General features: G+C 41.7%; 1 protein-coding gene across 1 annotated transcript in view; it reads left to right on the top strand.

The window, feature by feature from the left end:
- INO80D (INO80 complex subunit D) overlaps positions 1-18211 on the top strand; it is a 46075-nt gene continuing 27864 nt past the window's right edge. The window contains exons 1-5 of the mRNA XM_075093720.1: positions 1-399; positions 1703-1772; positions 9603-9698; positions 9806-10052; positions 15731-16479. Of these exons, the coding sequence (XP_074949821.1) occupies positions 9835-10052; positions 15731-16479 (967 nt within the window). The 5' untranslated portion in view covers positions 1-399; positions 1703-1772; positions 9603-9698; positions 9806-9834. The remainder of the gene's footprint in view (positions 400-1702; positions 1773-9602; positions 9699-9805; positions 10053-15730; positions 16480-18211) is intronic.

Below are 18211 nucleotides of genomic sequence, written 5' to 3'. Positions count from 1 at the left end.
CTCCAAGATGGTAGGAAAGTTGTTGTTTTGGAGGGCAGAGGAGCCGCTCTCTGATGTTATGTCCTCTCAGTGCCTGTAGTGGTGCTGTAGGAGGCTGCTGGCTCGCTTCTTGAGCAGCCCCAGCAGCCCTGCCTTCTTTGCTGGAGAATATATTCAGGGATTCCCCTTAATAATCACCTACCCTCTGAGCACTTTGTAGTTTTAAAATAATAAAGAGCCCCCAAAGCTTCCTTCCCACAAAAAGCAGGATCTTCTCAGAGCCAGGGGGGCAGCAGCTCCTCAGCACAGAGCCCGAGCCCATTCCCAGTCCCTCTGCTGGGGAGGAAACTCTGATCTGTCAGCCCAACAGAGGGAAAGGGGGGAGAGGAGAGAGAGGAGAAAAAAAAAGCAGCTGGAAAGGTAAGCCAGGCCCGGCCTGCATCCCCGGGCTCGCGTAGCGCGGCAGGCGGTGCGAAGCGCGCAGGGCGGGCGGGGAGGCGGGCTACGCGAGGCCGGGGATCGGCCGGGGCGGTGTAGGCCGCAGTGGGGGGTGAGGGGAGCCGGGGGGGTTTTTGAGGCTTTTGGGCGACGAAAGGAGAGCCGAAGGGGGGTGAGACGGTCGTCAGAGCCCAGCGGGAGGGTCGGGGCGCGGCGCCGCGGCGCCTTTGCCCGGGAGGTGAAGGGCGGCGGGGAAGAACGGGGGTGGGGGGGCGCTAGGCCTCAGTGCGGCGCGGCCCGGCAACTCCGCTCCCCGCCCCGGCGGGCCCCCCGCGCCGGGCCCCGGGCCCAAAGCGGGCCGAGCCCCGCCGCCGGCGGAGCTTGGCGGATGGGGGGAGGCGGCGGGGGCGCCGCGGCCGCGGCCGCTTCCCCCCCCCCAACCCGCCGGCGCGGGGCGGCGGGGCGAGGGGGGCTGCGGGACGGGACGGGACGGGGGGGTCTGGGGGCGCCATTAATTTGCTGAAATGACTTTTAATGAGTGTCGGTGGCTACGGCGGGTGGGGGGATGCCCCCTCCCCCAGCCCGGTGCGGGGCCGCCGCGGCGGAGGCGGTGCCGGTCCCGCGGGGCGTGCGGGGCCGCGCCGGCCGCGGCCTGGAAAGTTTCGCGGCGTTTTTAGGGTGCTTTACCCCCCTCGACCGCCGCCGCCGCCCGCCGCCGAGGGGCCGGGGCCGGGGCCGGCGGGAACGGGGCGCCCCGGGAGGGGACCGCAGCCCCCCCCCCCGCCCGCCCGTCCTGTCCCCCCTACCCCTCCGCCGATGCCCCCCCTCCACCGGGCTGGCGGTGGACTCATTCGCCTCACAACTTTTGGAGAAGGTTTGGGGGGGCCGTCAGAGTGGCCCCACCCCCACCCCCCCACCCCCTTGTAAGCTGCCGATACACAGGGGCCCCGGCCCGGCCCCCGAAGCGCGGAGCGAGGGTCTGCCTCGGCCTCGCCTTCGTGCCCCACCACGTGCCGGGGCTGGCAGCCACCTCAGCCCCGCCGGGGCCCGGGCCGGGGCTCCTCAGCCGACCCCCCCTGCCCCGAGACCAGTTGGCGGTAGCGGGACAGGGGCAACAGCCTGCTGGACCCCCAGCCAGGGGAAGGGGTGGTCTCAGCGGCTCCTATGCAGCAAGGGCCGTGTCGGGACTTGGGCCCTGGCCCCCTGAGGTCCCCGCTGGGGCCGGGGGTCCCTAGGAGGTGCCGCTGCCCCCCGGGACTGAAAATGAAAGGATCCTTTTTTTCAGGGAAAAGAAGGTCTGGTAGTCGTGGAGTGAGCCTGCTGGAAAACCCACCAAAGCGCTTCACCCGGCACAGGTGAAATAGCTCCAGTTTCTAATGCGGGAGCTTTCTAGTTTTGGTCAAATGTTCCTTAATATGTCTTTTAGCTCAAAGTGCTAATGGCTTTGTACAGGTAACCTCAAATGAATTTTTGAAATGATGGTAACACCTTAAAGCCTTGTATTATACCATCTGACTAAAATATGTAGATCTATAGTTAGTTCTAACTTTGTTACTTAACATACGATGAAGGTTTATTTTAAGGCTGCTCTCAATTTTTGAGGATTGGTAGACTTAAAAAGAGAATTGGCAAATTTAGGGCAACGCATTGTTCCCTTGTACTTCAGTGCCCTCTCCTATGGGAACCCTGTATTGGCAGGGTTTCACACTAGGGCCTTACCCACCAGGTACCGCTGCTGATTGATGAACTGGAGCACTTCTGTTTTGTATGAAGCTGTCACAACTTGGTGACATTTCTGCAGCCATCTTCAGCCCTCTATGTGATTTGTTCAGAATACATACGTACATCAGACAAGTTTATTAATTGTAAGGCTATATTATCTACAGAAAGCAACCTGAAATTACTTAGTGGGAGTTATTTTGACATTTCAATATTTTTATGGTGAGTGAATTAATTTGTGCGTAGGGCCTGGTCCTAGCAAGTTGGAGGCACTGTGTTCTCACAGTATGGTAAATCCTCAGGAGGTACACATTTTTTGTAATACCATACCGAAACTTTGGTAGCTTATAACTGCTAAAAGGCTGCTCTGTGAGGAGCTCTACTGCTTTATTTTATTTATTGAGTATTCCTGCTGAACCAAGAATGATATTCCTGTACTGTGTGAAAATAAGCTTATTTGTCTTTGCAGCATTGGGACTGAAAATAAGACTAAGGTATTTTGTTTAAGCTCATATGCAAGTGCAGGTTATCTGTTATTTGAATAAATAAAAGACTTGGACTTGCAGCTCTTTTTTTGTTCAAGTACCGATGTAAAGTATGCTGTGGTATGTTTAGTTTCTGCTTTGTCTCAGGATCATGGTTTTGATATTTTGAGATAACATTTTAAAGTGTGTTTCTGCGATGTTGCAATGGCCTAAATGTTCCATTTGTTGCTGCACCTGAAGGCTGCCTTTCTGCAGCCTTGCTCACCCTGGCAAAACCTGGGCCTGTGTATAGCCACACTGAAATAAGTGTGCTTCTGTGCACACATGAGAATCTGCCTGCGAGGATGTGATTGCAGGACTGGGGCCTGAGACCTTCTGCTTAAATCAAGAAATCTGTGTTCAAAAGACTTCCAAAGATATGGGGCTCGTCTTAAAGCTTAGGTCAGGAATAGCCCCATTTAGGAAATTATTTTATTGAAATCTATAGGAATGTGCTCTTAGCGACAGTTGTGAATCATCCTACTTAATGTCTTTTCTCTTCAGAAATCCTTTGAAATTTGTAAAATTCCTAGAGTCTTAAATATTTGTTGTTTTTTAGGATCTGAGCTGGTTTTGTCATGTTTTCTTTAAGGTGCTGTTTTTCAGATGAGTGAATCAGCTGAAATTAAAATTTCTGCTTAAGTTCATTTTGTGCAGGAAAAAAAAAGGAACCACCTGTTCAGTTTTGGAACAAAAAGAGTTCTTTTTCCTTTCTCTTAGTTATGTTTTCTGCTGTCAGTTGAAACTTGTTACAAGTCTCTAAGTTCTCTAGCCATTATTAGGAATAATACTTAAATTTAATTCTGTATTTATTGCATTATATTCTGAAGCATAATCTCTATTACCAGTATCGCCTAAAATATACCACTGCTTTTCTGTTAATATATCAGATGCCCTTATGCGATATAAACTGCCTTTTTGCAGAATTGAAGTAATAAGCTTTCTGAAAAGGCAGAATGAGGACAATGTTCCTGCTTCTGTCTTCCTAGGTAGATTTTAACATATGAAAAAAAGTAATCCAAAATATGATTCCAGGTGGTAACTAAAAATGTCTAGGAAGATCTTAACATGTTAAGTGCCTTGATCTGTCAGGGTACTTGCATGTGCGTGCAGTACCTTGACTTGTGCAGGGCTCTTCAGAGGCCTTCTTGAGTAAGGTTTGTGCTCTCATTAATAAAAATGTTCCCTGCAGGAACTCTTGCAGTTGACTTTGGTTGCTTCCCAGTGTTTTTTGCCTCAATTTGGATGCTTTTACTAACAAAAAGACTCTTGTTTCCAGAGTTACAGTAGGCTTGGTTTGGTAGCTGAGTGTAGTAGAGAACGGAGCTGTTAAGTGACCAGAACTAAGCCAAAGTTACGGCTAGATCACAGAACGGGAACAGAAGTTACAACTTTGTGGTGCTGATGTCAGCCACAATTAGATGTGGTACAACATCTTCTGATAGAACAGAGACATTCACAGAGAGGTACTAATTGCCTAAAGTTTCGTAGTATGAATTAGAAAAAAGGAATGTTTTTGCTTTCCCGCTAATAATATAGTTTTTGCTAATACTGACTGAAAGGTAGCTTTAAATGCGTGTCTCTGTAATTATTATTATTGTCTCTGTTAATCTCTGAGTGCAGGAAATTCCATGTTTCCCAAGTATCTTAAAATGTATGTATTTACTGTTAGTCACAGCTCAAAGGGTCAGACAGTGGCAACACAGAGAGTTGTTTTTCCTTGGTCAAGTTGAGGAATCAGTAAAACTACTATTTATGCTATTTGTGTTTGTGGAGAAGCTGAGGTTCTTGGAGATCCATGTTCCACTTCTGGAGCCTGATGGTTTTGGAAGCATATGTAGAGGATTGTACCTTGTCTGTGAGATGTCATGAACACACCAAGCAATTTAACATTAAATCTGCACTAGTATTGGCAAATGCAAAACAACACAGTTAAGACCTCTTTAAGAGTGGCTTTTGTTTGGATGCAACGTGTGAAGCTCTGAGCTCAGTCCTCTTAATTATACATCTTTTAACCACCGACATATAATTGCCTTGCAATTTACAATGCATTTGGGGATTCCATTGCCTAAAAGGGTCTTACGTATGTTGAATGTCAAGTTCTGAGCATCTGTTTAAGAATGTATCTGACCCACATGATTTAACATATTCAAATATTTTCAGCATGGTGTTTTCTCAAAACTACCGATTGAGTTTTGGGGATATAATGCTTTGGGCTTTCTAATAGTGTCTAGGCCCATTAACTTCTCTGTAGACTACAGGTTATGTCAGGTACCAAATTTCTGTATGACATAATGCTGATACTCAGTATGGTCTAGCAAAGATTCCCCCGTCCTAAGTTTGCTGCTACACTGTTTCCCAGCCTCTCTGAAGGACTGTTTAACTGTTTTGGGAGAGGGTGTGTGGAGGGCAGAGCTACAGCTTTATTGTCTTGGAGCTGATGTGCATTGCAAGGGAACTGATTATGCCTGCTTGCCAGTTCTAAAAGCAGTTGGGAGTTGGCTTCTTCATGTGCCTGACAGCAGGTACTGATGGTTGCGCGGGTATGTACCTGTGTGTATTTAAGTATTTCATTTCTCTTCTTATGGTCACTTTGCAAACCACCTTCTGTTGTCTTATGGACCACCAGTGGCTGCACTCAGCAGGACAAGTAGCTCTGCTCTGAGTGATGATGTGGCAGAGCATGGCTTTGCTGTGTCCTGCCTGTCGTTCCTATAAAGCTTTGCTGGGATGCTAAGTTTGTTGCTCTTCACTTGTCCAAATAGGGCTTTTGCCAGAGGGAGGACATTTTCTTCCAGTCAACTGCTCAGGAATAAAAAATGTGAGAGGGGGATAAATGAATGTGTTATCAAATTACAAATGTTAGTGGTAACCTGATAAGAACATAAGAAATACCCTGATGGGTCAGATCAGGGGTTGATCCAACCTAGCATTCTGTCTTGGGCACTAGGAACAAGTGATGCTATTTAGGAAGAGCATGAAAGCCCAGCCACTTTTTACTGTTTTCTTATCTTACTCCTCCAACATCTGTATTTGTTAAATTAGGCGTGCTAGCATGTACGTCACTTATGTCCCTGTTGTCTATGAACTTTTCTGTTGTCTTTTTGAATCCAATGATACTCTGTCCGCTCCCATAACCTCCTGTGACAGCAAGTTCCAGCAGTTCACTACCTGTGAGTAGTAAAAATGACAACTATTTCTTTAATATAATAGTCAATCGCTTAATAGCTTCATCAAGTATCCCTAGTTCTAATATTGTGTGATATGGTATATGACCGTTCCATATTCACCTTATGATGAACGCTAACGTGATTTTTTTAAACCTCAGTCACGTCTTACATCGTTTGGCAATGGCGTGCATTTTTGGGTTCTCTTCTCTTCTTTGCCCTGTTGCTTCTGACTAGCTCAAAACCTTCTATTTAGAAGGAAAATCTAGGTTCCTGAAGAAGCAGCCTCTGGTTTTTCATTCATGGGTTGTGGCTAAAGCCAGTTTGAGCACGTGCAGACGTAAATTGTGTTTCTGTTGAACATTTCTACAGCTGCACTGTAGAGTATAAATGCAAAATCCAAAACAGCTTCCAGAAAGTTTTGTACCCTGATATTTTTGCAGTGAAGTACAGCTGCTTAAGCATTTGATTTTTCCAGGGGAAGTCCATGTTTCCGTCATCTCTTACTGAATCCTGTGGGACAAAAATAATTTCTCCCCCACCCACTATTTAGCTAAGTGTAGTTTCAGTTCTCTTCAGTTAAGTGACATGTGCCTCTTCCATGCTTGTGCTACTTTTTATGTAGCAGCAAGAAGCTTTGTTAAGAACTCCTGTATATTTTGTTCAAAATAAAATACTGAATCAGATTAAATCTGAGTCAATAGATTTAAAAGTGTTTGCTATTATATATATATATAATGCTATGGAAGTAAAAAGGAAAATCTCGTTTTAGATTAAGTACACCTTCAGCCTCTGATCCTGGCAGTGTGTCCACATAGTGCCACTGTCTTTTGGGGAGTCTGTGTAAGAATCTACCAATAAAGATATAATTGCAAGTTTGAGAGAGTTGCCATAGGGTTTTTTTTAAATATATCATTGGCTGCTAGGTATATTGTCTTTCTTTTTGTTCGTTACAGTGTAGTTGCACTAATTGATTCCTATCAGGATTTTTAACATGTTTATATTTGCATGAGCTTCTCTTAGTGTATATATAGACCCAAAGTTCATGCTCAAGCTCATTGGTTTCCCTGAGGATTATTGTCAGTATTTTTGCTTAAATGTTTCGTATGGCATTGTACTTGTGCCCTGTATCTTTCAGACAAGTGAGAAGTAAAATACTGTGCCTGCCTTGACACAGTCAAGTTAAATGCAAAAATAAGACTTAATTATGAGTTAAATCCAAAAATAAGACTGGGGGCACAAGAATAAATCCAGGATTATAGTGTCTGGGAACTGTAGAGCAGTTTCTCTACAGAAGCTTAACAGAGGCACACCAGCTATGCATTTCTTGCTGTTTACTTTGGAACCATTCTGAGGAACTCTTTTTCTTTGGTCTGTTGCTTGATAACCTTCAGAAAAAAAAATGTTGCTGGGTTGTGCAAAAGAGGAGAAGGTCATTGATCCCTCAAAAACTCTGCAAAGTATGATAGTAGTAGCTTAAAAGAAGGTGGTAAATAAAACAGAAAGAAACAGAGAGCAGTATGTGAGTCACCCAACTGCAAGATGCACTTGCTCTTTCAAGCTTTTCATCCTGTCCAGTATGCCACCAAATATGAGCTTTAGTTAACTGTCGAGAAAAAACTTTGGGGCAAAAGGCTTTCTGTCAGCTTCATTATGTGTATGAGATGCAATTAGTTAATGGTCATTGACTACTTTTTCTGCCATAGTAATGGAGGAGGCTGTCTCTCAAACATATGGGACCCAAACCTAGATCACAAGTCCCATGTTGGGCATGTCACCATGGGATTTATTTTTTTCCTTTCACATTGTTGCTGGATAATACTGCAGTGTATGTTAGTATCTGCCTTATCAAAGGTGTCTGAAAAGGTTATTTGGTTCTCGGCATGCTAAAGAAGAGGTGGTTCCCTCTTCCCATTCTGTGTTTTTGAAGGGCACAGCCAACAATGATCTTTTTTGTTCTTAGGACTGATGCGTTGTGAAGGGTTATATTCTTATGATTAATTTCAAATTTATATAATATTTACACGTTCTTCCATGCATTGAGAAAAGTTGGGAAAGGTGGTTGGAACTGGATTAGATGTCCGTGCTTGTGTTGTGACTATCCAGTGTAAACAAAGTGCAAGGCCCCTGCCCCAGGTGTGTGTGCTTGCATGCGTATGTGGAAAGGGAACTATGTGTGTAAAGAGGAAATACGAAACGATCCTTGTTATTGTCAAATGATTAATCAGGTCACTTGCACTTGTGCTAGTTACATTTTGTAGCACGTGTCTCCATTCTGTGTGCTGTGTATGCTGTGCATGTATGTATACAACTGTTTCAAGAATTTCAAGGGTATTTTTTTAAATTTGTATTATTCTTCTGTCCTTCTGCTTCTACAGCTAGATATATGCTAATGAAAGGCCTTGTTTATGCAGTTTACTGTTAGAAGTGCGATAGGGTGTTTTCTTTTGCCCTAGTGACTTAAAGTTGCTTTTCTAGATCCCCCAATGCCATAGTGCCTGTAGTTTTCTCAAGGTTGTTTTATACAGTGGGGAGTGAAGGTTTGTACCTTCACAAGAGGAAACCGCATCTTTCATGCAAAGTCTGTGTAGGCTCCCTGCTCGCAATTGTGTTCTTGTCATTTCAGGCTTGGGAACAAGTAAGTTGACTGAGGTGGTAATCTGTACATTTGTCACGTGCCTCTAATTTATTAGATATTTCCTGAATATCACCTCTATGTACATTCCTTTGCTTGAAACTGAACTGAGTACTGAATATACCATGTTCAAAAGAGTTGATTCCAGTGTTTCAGGGTGGCCTTTCTGAATAAAAGCTGCCTTTTGCAGGCTAAGCTGGGTGTAGGAGAGTAGCTGCGGAATATGTGTACCGTTAATTTTACTTGAAGGTGCTTTGGGGTGTGGTCTTTTTTGTTTTGGGTGGGTTGTTTGGTTGTTTGGTTTGGTTTGGGTTTTCTTGTTTGTTTGTTTTTTAAAGATGATTGCCAAAGACTCCATAGTGTTAGGAAATTAAAAAGTACCTTATGACTGTATGGATTTGTTATTCCGTGGCACTGTAGGAGTCTATTTTAGGGGGGGGAAAAAACCAGCCTCTTGCTGAAATGATGTTTCAGCCCTCCTGGCATGATGGGAGTACTGCCTCTGACATTATTAATGCCTGCATTTACCTAAAATAAGTACAATAAGGTAGGAAAAGCTCTGAAGAACCATGATGACCTCAGGAAGGACTAAATATTGATGCTTGCAGAAGCTGTGGGCACCAACAAGATCCGAAGACTGTTCATCAGGTGTGGTAAAGAAAGCTTTTCTGTTTTTTAAGAAAAAAAAAAAAGCTTTCTTGCACTGCCTGATGAAATTAAAATTTTGCAGAGCAAGGATAGTTACCAGCGTTTTCATAAGCAAAGATACTTGAAGTAAAACCTCTGCAATCAAATGGGTTAATTATCATTCAGCTTGATTCCTGAAAGCAAGTGATCTAGTCTGATGCTTAACCTTTATCAACTTACAGCTCCTAGTCACTTTCTGGTAGATGAGTTGCATTTTGTTTAACAGATTTAAGTGTGGTGGCAGTAGAACTTTTTTTCCCCCTCCAATAATTTCCTCTCACAGTTTCCAAAGATCTGTGACTACTAATTGGAAAGTATTGTGCTAGTGGATTTGGCTTATTGGATGCTCGCTGAACCATAGGTTTAGTGGCTACATCTGGCCACTTACTTATTAAGCGGTAATAATATCTATTTTATGCTGACTGACTGTGACCTATTTGATGTTTTCCTTAGACAATCTGCTTCATCTTGATTCATCATCATTCCAGGATAGTGGTGTCCTTGGGGCTCTCTCTTAACATTGATATGGTACAGAAGATTTAAAATCAGGTATTGTTTTGGGTCCCTTTTTCCTGCCAAAATGAAACACACAGTCTAGAACTGAATGCATTTTTTTGACCCTTATGTGATTTGTCTTAATATTTTGGTTCTTTCAGCTGATGTTCACAAGGAATAGAGTCACGTGATGTATGAAGGCAAACACATACACTTCTCTGAGGTTGACAATAAGCCTTTGTGCTCATATAGCCCCAAACTGTGCAAGCAGAGGCGACTTAACGGCTACGCCTTCTGTATCAGACACGTTCTGGAGGACAAGACTGCCCCCTTCAAGCAATGTGAATATGTGGCCAAGTATAACAGCCAACGCTGCACCAACCCCATCCCCAAATCTGAGGACCGTAGGTGAGTTGTGGTTACCCATATACAAAGGGGAAGTTGCTGTTACATAGGCATGAGTTCTCTTTTAAGATGCTGCCTGGTTTCAGGATGAGGCAGGAACTGGCCTGAGTGGATTGAATTCCACAATGTTCCTTTGAGGGTTTTGTTTTAAGACCAGTAAACTTAATTTTATTTTCTGTGGGAGTCAAGTACTCAAAGTGGGCAGTAATTTACTCCCTAGGAAGTTTTCACAAGAGTTCACTGCTTTTCTGAAATTCACTATAAACTGTGGATCAAACCTGGTACACAATACCTGCTGTTCTAATTAATTTGCTTTGTCGCTCACAGTACATGCTCTTAAAAAAAGCCTGCTTATTTGGCCAGCTGTGCCAAAAGCACACCTCCATCTACTTTTTTCAGGACAAACGGTTGAAAATGCGTACCTTCTAGGCTTAGGGAGCAGTGACACAAAGGAATTAATCCAGAATTACAATTCAGTGTTTGTGATTTGGTACTGATCTGTAGTGTTTTATTACTGGAATAAAATAAATATTACTTGACAACAGATGAGCCAGTTGAGAAAGTGCTGTCTGCTCCCTTTCTTCTTTGATCCCCTCTTCTTCTCCCTCTCCCTGCCCAAATGAGGATGCCCAGTACGCCTGGTTATTAAATGCCTTGCAAGAGATAGTGCTCGAAGTTGTTAGAGAGCTGGGAATTCAAACCAAATTTCCTGAATTGCAGCCCGTACTGTAACCACAAGGACATTCTTCCTTGTTCTTTAAGACTTTCTAAACACCAGTCTCACTGGTGTTGCTTTGGCTGAAATAGCAGAATTTGTCTAATCTTGGCTGCCAGGTATATATGACTATAATTTTTCAGAGTCATTGTTGCAGGCTTCATCAGTAACACAATATTTAATTAACGTGTGTGTTAACTATCTGAGGCTTGTTCTGTTAGAAATGATGTTTCTAACCTAAAATATAAACCAAAAATATGCCAAGAAAGAATTAAAGCACTATTCACCGACCTTTCGCATTATTAGCTGCCATTCGCTAACCTTTTGCATTATTAGCAGTGTTCCCACTGTGCCCTACATATAACTTCCCTCTCAGCTCACAGCTCCCTCTCTTGTCTGAAACAACAGTTGGACTGTACTCTAAATTAACTTGTACTTCACCTGCCATTTCAGTTGAGGAGACTGATGAAGTGAGAAAAAACCCATGAATGTTTGTCGAAAGCTGTAGGGCAAATGCTCAAATGACACAAGATGAATAACTTTAAGCTGTAATTTGACAGTCGGTGACTGTTTCTTTGCTACTGTACAATTGAGGCTCTTTGGAAATAAGCTCGCAGAAATGATCATGGAAATTGTTAGCGCAAATGGTATGCTGTAATTTCAGATGCAAGAGCTGACTGAGCCAGAGTTACTGTTTACCAGGGGTCATACTTAAGAACAATAGAAATAATAGTACTTAATGACACTTTTTTAGGTCTCATATGTTCCCATGGAATTTGAGATTTTTTTCTTTACACCTTGAATTGAGTTCACACTTTGTTCTTTTTTATTTTTCTCAAGTTAAAGTGAAGTGTGGTCATGACATCTGGTGTATGTTATATTAGAATAATTCAATTGCATGTCGAGTGTCATATTACAGTACTTGAAGAGGACAGCAGGTGTCTGAAGGAGAAAATAAACTTTTAATTTCAAATGAGAGGATGTGATAGTTTGAAAGAATATTTTAAAAGACTGCTTCTCAGGGCAGAGTTTAATTTTAACAATAAAATCTAATAAATGCTAGTGATATGACTGTGGCTGTGCTAAACCTTTTTTTTCTTTTTTGGCAGGCAAACCTTTATCTGTTTCTTTGGAGAGTTTTTTCACACTCTGTTTGATACAAAGATGTTTGCTATGTCTGAGTTCTTCACTCATAGCTTTTAATTTTCTGTATACAAAATTACTGTCAGATGGTCATTTTGTCACAGTTTTAGACATGTAACTGTACATGATCAGAAGCAGGCTGTATGATGCTCTGACAGCTATCTTCTTACCTACTTTTAAAGATTATAAAAAATAAAATATCTTAACAGGATGTATGCATTATACGCCAAAAGCTTCATAGTCTGTCCACAGATAATTAAAAAAAAAAATCATTTGACCCCAGACAAATGAGATGCTAGCAGCCACAAAGATGTTTAATATGCTGCTATATTATTAGACTTCATATTAACCATTAACATTCTACAAATTAAATCTATTAATAGTGCATGACTTCATTGCCTTATTTGAAGTCTAGTTTCTCTATTCACTTTTTTTTTTGACTAATGTATTTGGGATGATACAGGCGTGGGTTCTGTGTCTGTGTTTCCTCTGCATATGTCTCCTAATTCTGTCCTATCCAATTACACACATAGATAATTAAGTTCTACTTAAAAATTAAGTATAGAGTTATTACAATTTAGCTGGGTAAAACACCATTTTAACTCTAATTCTCTTTCAAGAGAAACTTTAAATATTTTGTTAATATGCAAGATGCTCTCCAGTTTATTTGGATCTTCCTTTAAGTAAGTGACAGAACTTGATACCAGTCTGGGATGTACTGGGAAGCAGAATGCAGTTGTAGGTAGAAAAACATCCCTGTCTGGATTCTTGCCCTCCCAGTGATGTGGGAAACTGTCCAGCTGAAGCTGTCAGAGCCCATCACCTTTTGTGTGCTTCACGTTACAGTAGTTTTAACAGGTATCGACCCACTGTTCTTACCATATGTGCTGACTACATTCGATGTCACCTACACAGAATAAGTCCCTTTGGCACTGAGTAAGGAAAGTGGGTCACTAAGACTAGCACGTCAGAACTAGCTCTTGTAGGGCCAGATTGACCCTAATGGGTTTCATGCTCAGAGCCATGTGAAGGGGGCTATGCTACTTACAGGTGCTATACCAGTCTCCCCAATGATTTGTCTTCCATGGAGAATGAACTACTAATGCCTTCCCTGGCATTAACCTCTGACTGAAGGTGTTTATTGCCTTAACTCAGCTGGTTATAGACTGGTTCCAGCAGAGTCAGTTGATGTCTGCAGCAGGCTCTGGAGCACCGTGCAAAGTCAGAGCCAGTTTGGGCCAGGGTCAACTGAAAAGCCATCCTGGAACCTGGAGGACAGGGAGGTGGGTGTGCGTGCCCGCCTGGCTCTGCATGGGACCAGCTAGAGCCTGACAAGGCCAAGGCTGAGTTACTGCTAATAAATTATGCCTAGCCAAAACTGCCTACATGTAGTCTTTACCCAGAGAAGACTTAACTGCTCTTCCCAGATTCTTCTTGCTCCTTTTAGTCCAGCAGGAAAGGTGTATCAGCCTCAGTTATGCTGGAAGACACAGCGTTGACAGGCACAGCCTAAAGCACAGAGCCAAGGGAGTCTGCAAGTGCATGTGATCTATATTTTCATTATGTGGTAGCCTGACATCTACGGGTTTGTGTCTAGAGGTGATGCCTGTGTAAGATATTGTTGGCTTTCAGTGATGCAGTGTGGTCAGTTTTAAGAACCAAAGCTTTATTCTCTGCCATAGAAAAATGATGCTGTTAGAATTAAATGAACAAGCAAACCCCTTATAGCCTCAAACTTGGAGAATCTTAGCAATCTAATTACCTTTTCATAGGTTTATTCATTTTCTATTAATTTCCTTTCTGGTTTTCACAATGAAAACGGACTAGCCAGTTTTACCTCCTCACTCCTGCACAAGGTGGCAATATTTAAGTTCTGAACAATATAAAGGAAGCATTCACATTGTTTTACTCTCTTCTTATTGGAATAAGGGGAAAAATTCCATTGTGTTTGTCTTGTCTGTTTATTGTTTTTTTCTTACGTCATACTAAAAGTGCTGTTCTAACTGATCTCATCAGTCTTGTTCAAACAAAATATTTTAAAAGTAAGTGCTTAATTTTAAATATGGGAATAGTGCTGTTGATTTTAAGGGAGGCTTTATTGAGTCCTCATTATATAATTTTATTTTCAGAAGTGCATCTCAGTACAAATTTACAGTATTCCAGTGTATTCTAATAAGGACTCTACATGTTGCTGGCTTTCAGCTTGCCTCATTTAGATTTATTTATTACTTAGAACTTAATGTAATAAAGAAATAATTCAGACAATAATAAGTAGCAGTTCTTTACAGCCTTTTCTGATTTGTGAATCCTTATGGATGTGGATCCCTCGAGAAATTACATGTATGGCGATCATTAAGGAGCATACATGATTTTTTTTTTCCTGCTTTACCTTTTATGGACCCTTTAGAAGCAGTTCACACATTGCTTCTTTAGTGATGAAACAGCAAGTTGAAAGTCAGTAAACTGAAGTGTTAAACCTTTCTGGGGGTTTGCTTTGTGCTTTTCTGTTTTTTGTTTTTGGTTTTTTGGTGTTTTTTTTTTTTCTTCTTCATGAATAATTTCATTTTAACCTATGTGTTCAACAAAACCTACTTTTCTACTTATACTGATCAGATTTTATACCTTTGTGGTATTTTTCCTTATCTTATCCTTATTCATATCCATGAATACCTTAATGGATATGTCCTTAACTTGTTCACTAATACCTTGATGTAGACATCCCTTTTTCCTCACATCTTTGTTTTCTAAGGTGCAGGTTGTAGATGGGATCCTGCAAGGGTAGAAGTCTTATTGCTGGTGGCATTCTACAGAGGCAGGAAGACCTGCCTGTGTGAAACAGGAAAAGTATGAGATCATGGTTCCTACATTTCTATCACCTGCTTGGTTTAATCAGACAAAAATTAATTGTTTATTTCTTTGTATGTTTTCTGTGGCCATAAATTGTAACTCTTCTCCTTTTAATTTTCATTACAAACTTTCAAAGACTTTTTTCCTTTTTATTCTTTTTTTTTTTTCTTTTTTAGTAACAGGACTTCAAAGCTTTTTTGTATTTGGAGAGCTTGAAGTCCATGTTTGTGGATTGTATGTATATTTATATTTCTGGCGTTGGAAATGTAAACGTTTTCTAGCAGCACAGAATTTCTTTTAAGCTAGATTTTTGTTTGAGGAACACGCACCTAAGCCTCTGGATACAAAATTAATCATGTTAAACTACTAAAACAGAACTGAAATATTTATGCTACTTTTTCATTAAGTGCACATAGTGGCCCTTCTCAGTAGGTATCTCTAGTGAGGTTATCCATATAAGAAACTGCTCCCTACTGCAGTGGAATTCATAACAATAATGTGTGCGTTGATGAAAATGTTAACTAATTCCAGTGAAAGAACAACAGAATGAAAGGAATTAGCCTTCAGTGTACTTTTTATTGGGAGCTTTTGAAATGATCAGTGTTAATGGCTTAAGTTCTTAGTGTTTTATGTATCAGACAGTCCATTTGTTTTGTTTGTTTTGTGAGTATTTACCCAATTAGAGAGTAAATATTTTGAATGGTTGTGTGTGAATCTCCTATGAATAATGACTGAGGACTTCTGTATCTTAAGATTACAAATTGTCACTTGAATAAGTTTTTGTTTTCTGTTACAGATTGGGAACAGAACAGTTATCTCTTGTATTAAAAGCAGTTGTGTACACTTCTTATAAAACCTGTGGTGTTTCTATCTAAATTCACAAGATGAGTGTGTGTGAATTTCCCTTTAGCGATGTGTGTTTTCTTCAGATTTTATTTACAAGAGTTGAGTTAATAACTGCTTTTACTTTTCAAAGGTACTGCAACAGCCACCTGCAGGTACTTGGCTTTATACCGAAAAAGGAGAGGAAGAAAAAGAATGATCCCATAGAGGAGGTAAAGGTCAGGCATCAGATGGATGCTATGGCCTTCAGTCTGACAGTGCCCACCCTGGCCTTGAAGATGCCCAATGGACTGGATGGGATGTCCCTCTCCCCTCCTGGGGCTAGGCTTCCTCTCCACTACCTGGAGGCAGAATTAGAAGACCCCTTTGCTTTCAATGAGGAGGATGATGACCTAAAGAAAGGGGCAACAGTGAGGAAAAAGTTGCAGAGCAAGTTGGCTCAAAACCGGCAGCGCCAGAGAGAGACAGAGATTTTAAAAGTTCGCCAAGAGCACTTTAGCCCCCTTCCTGCACCTTTGCAGCAGCAGCCTCTGCAGCAGCAGCACTCCCATCTGCCACCTTCATCAGCTTTGTTAAAGCCGACAGGGCTACCGCAGGGCATAGTCTGCAAGTCACCTCAACCTCCGAACACCAGCCAACCAATGCAGGGAGTGGCACCCACCACACACACTATAGCACAAGCCCGGCAGTTGTCTAACAAGAGACCTCTGCCTCTCCTGCCACCTGCTAGGGCTCCTGTCATGGACCCTCCAAGGACTGATCGGGTCCTCATGAAAGCCACAGCCTTTTCTCCGCACTCGTCCTGCATGAGCCGGCTACAGAGACTGGTGAAACTGTGCACTCGAAAACAGCAGCTGGACACTGATCTGTTTCCACATTTAGGTGGGTAGATAATAGATGCACTGCCTGCTATTTTTTAACCTGAAACCAAAAGACAAAAGGGGAATGTCTTCCTATCCCTGTCCTGCATTTGTGTGTGGTCCTTACAAAATAACCCTGAACTAGGTCATCTCTTGTTTTCTTTAGCCCTGTTTTCCATGAAGGGAATGCCTGGACCCATCGTTTGTGGTTTATGGCATTTTGGTTGTTTATTCTTCTTAAAGTCCTGTTAACCATTTGAGGAATCAAATGAGGTGTAGAAAGAATTGCTTGAATGATACAGACATCGTACAGAATGTTTGCAACTTGAGTAGTAAAGGTGGCACAGCTGTACCCACATGAGTGGACAAGGTGTGATTGAATGTTAAATATGTGACAAGTCCACATTATAAAATGAGTGCAAGTAGAAGTTTGGAGATTTGGTCATTCGTTCTGTGCAGATCCAAATTTCCAGTTGACTTGATTGGGAAAGTCGAACACAAGAGATTTCTTTCTCGACTGGGCCTATTCTGAGCTCATACAGAATATGAATGAGCAAAAGCAAAAGATTACTGTAGGAGGGCAGCACTGTTACAGAAGGTAATTGGAGAGGTGGAGTCTTGTCCACATACCAGTGCAGGAATAGCCTCCTCCTTACTACCTAGAAACTGTAGTAATCAATTGCTGCTTGTGAAAATGTAAGTAAATATAACCAACTTGCTGCTATGGAAGTAGTGCTCTATAAAGCTTTAAAAAGGCAGCTGACTTTGTGGCTCATTTGTCTGATTATGAATACAGACCTAGGTACACCTCGCTATCCTTGTTATCTCCCTCACCCTCCAAAGTTACCTTACTTTTCTGCTTAGTTTTAGAAGTACTTTTCTAACAAGTAAAATACTGACAGGGAAAAGGGAAACGGGAGTCAGTGTGTAATATTAGAGAAGGAATGCCATTTATGATGTTTAAAAAAAAAAAAAAAGACTTCAAATAAATCTGGACATTCTTCATATAATATTTTATTTAATTGCAAACATCTGTAATTTTTGCTATTTCAATTAACCTTTTTTTAATTTGCTTTTAAGATCTGCCCTTTGGCACTCATGGGATAGCTTAACTATTTGTTCAGAATATAATTAGCATCCCATAGCACATCTCCAAAGGATGTTGTTCTTCAGAAAACTACTTTGATGGTCCAACATATAATGCAGTTCTTTTGAGGAATGGCAACTCCAGAGGCATTTCCAAGTGTCGCAGACCCTGGTAGCTTAGGAAGTGACCTGCGTTTTGAAAGACTGTAGAAAGATCACTTTCTGTGTTTAATGTTTTACATTCTCAAGTGGTGAAGAGAATACATTTTCCTAAAAAGAGGGATAGAAAAAAACCTCATTAGACCTATGAATCTACAGCTATACAGATGAATAACTGTATGTGTATGCAATTAGAACATTTCATATTTGGCAAAGTAATGGAATTCATATATTATGTGAGAGTGGAAAATATATTTGTTATTTATTCATGATATGCCTTAATATTAAAGACTAGTTATGTGGGTTCAGAAAATGTCAGGATTTCTTTTTTGTGATAGAGTAGCACTAGAGATAACCACATAGAATCTTTAAAAAGATGCAGCCAGTTTTATGTGTACCTACATCAGAGCATGTAATTGGATATTAACATAACTGCAGTCTTCGGTGTGAGTATAGATGAATCTGGATTAGATTTTATTACTTCATTTCTGCAGTGCCCATTAGAAGCA

This window comes from Phalacrocorax aristotelis, chromosome 5 (genome assembly GCF_949628215.1).
Source record: "Phalacrocorax aristotelis chromosome 5, bGulAri2.1, whole genome shotgun sequence".
Taxonomy (NCBI): domain Eukaryota; kingdom Metazoa; phylum Chordata; class Aves; order Suliformes; family Phalacrocoracidae; genus Phalacrocorax; species Phalacrocorax aristotelis.
The sequence above is the reverse complement of the archived record's forward strand: the minus strand, read 5'-3'. Positions and strand labels throughout refer to the sequence as shown.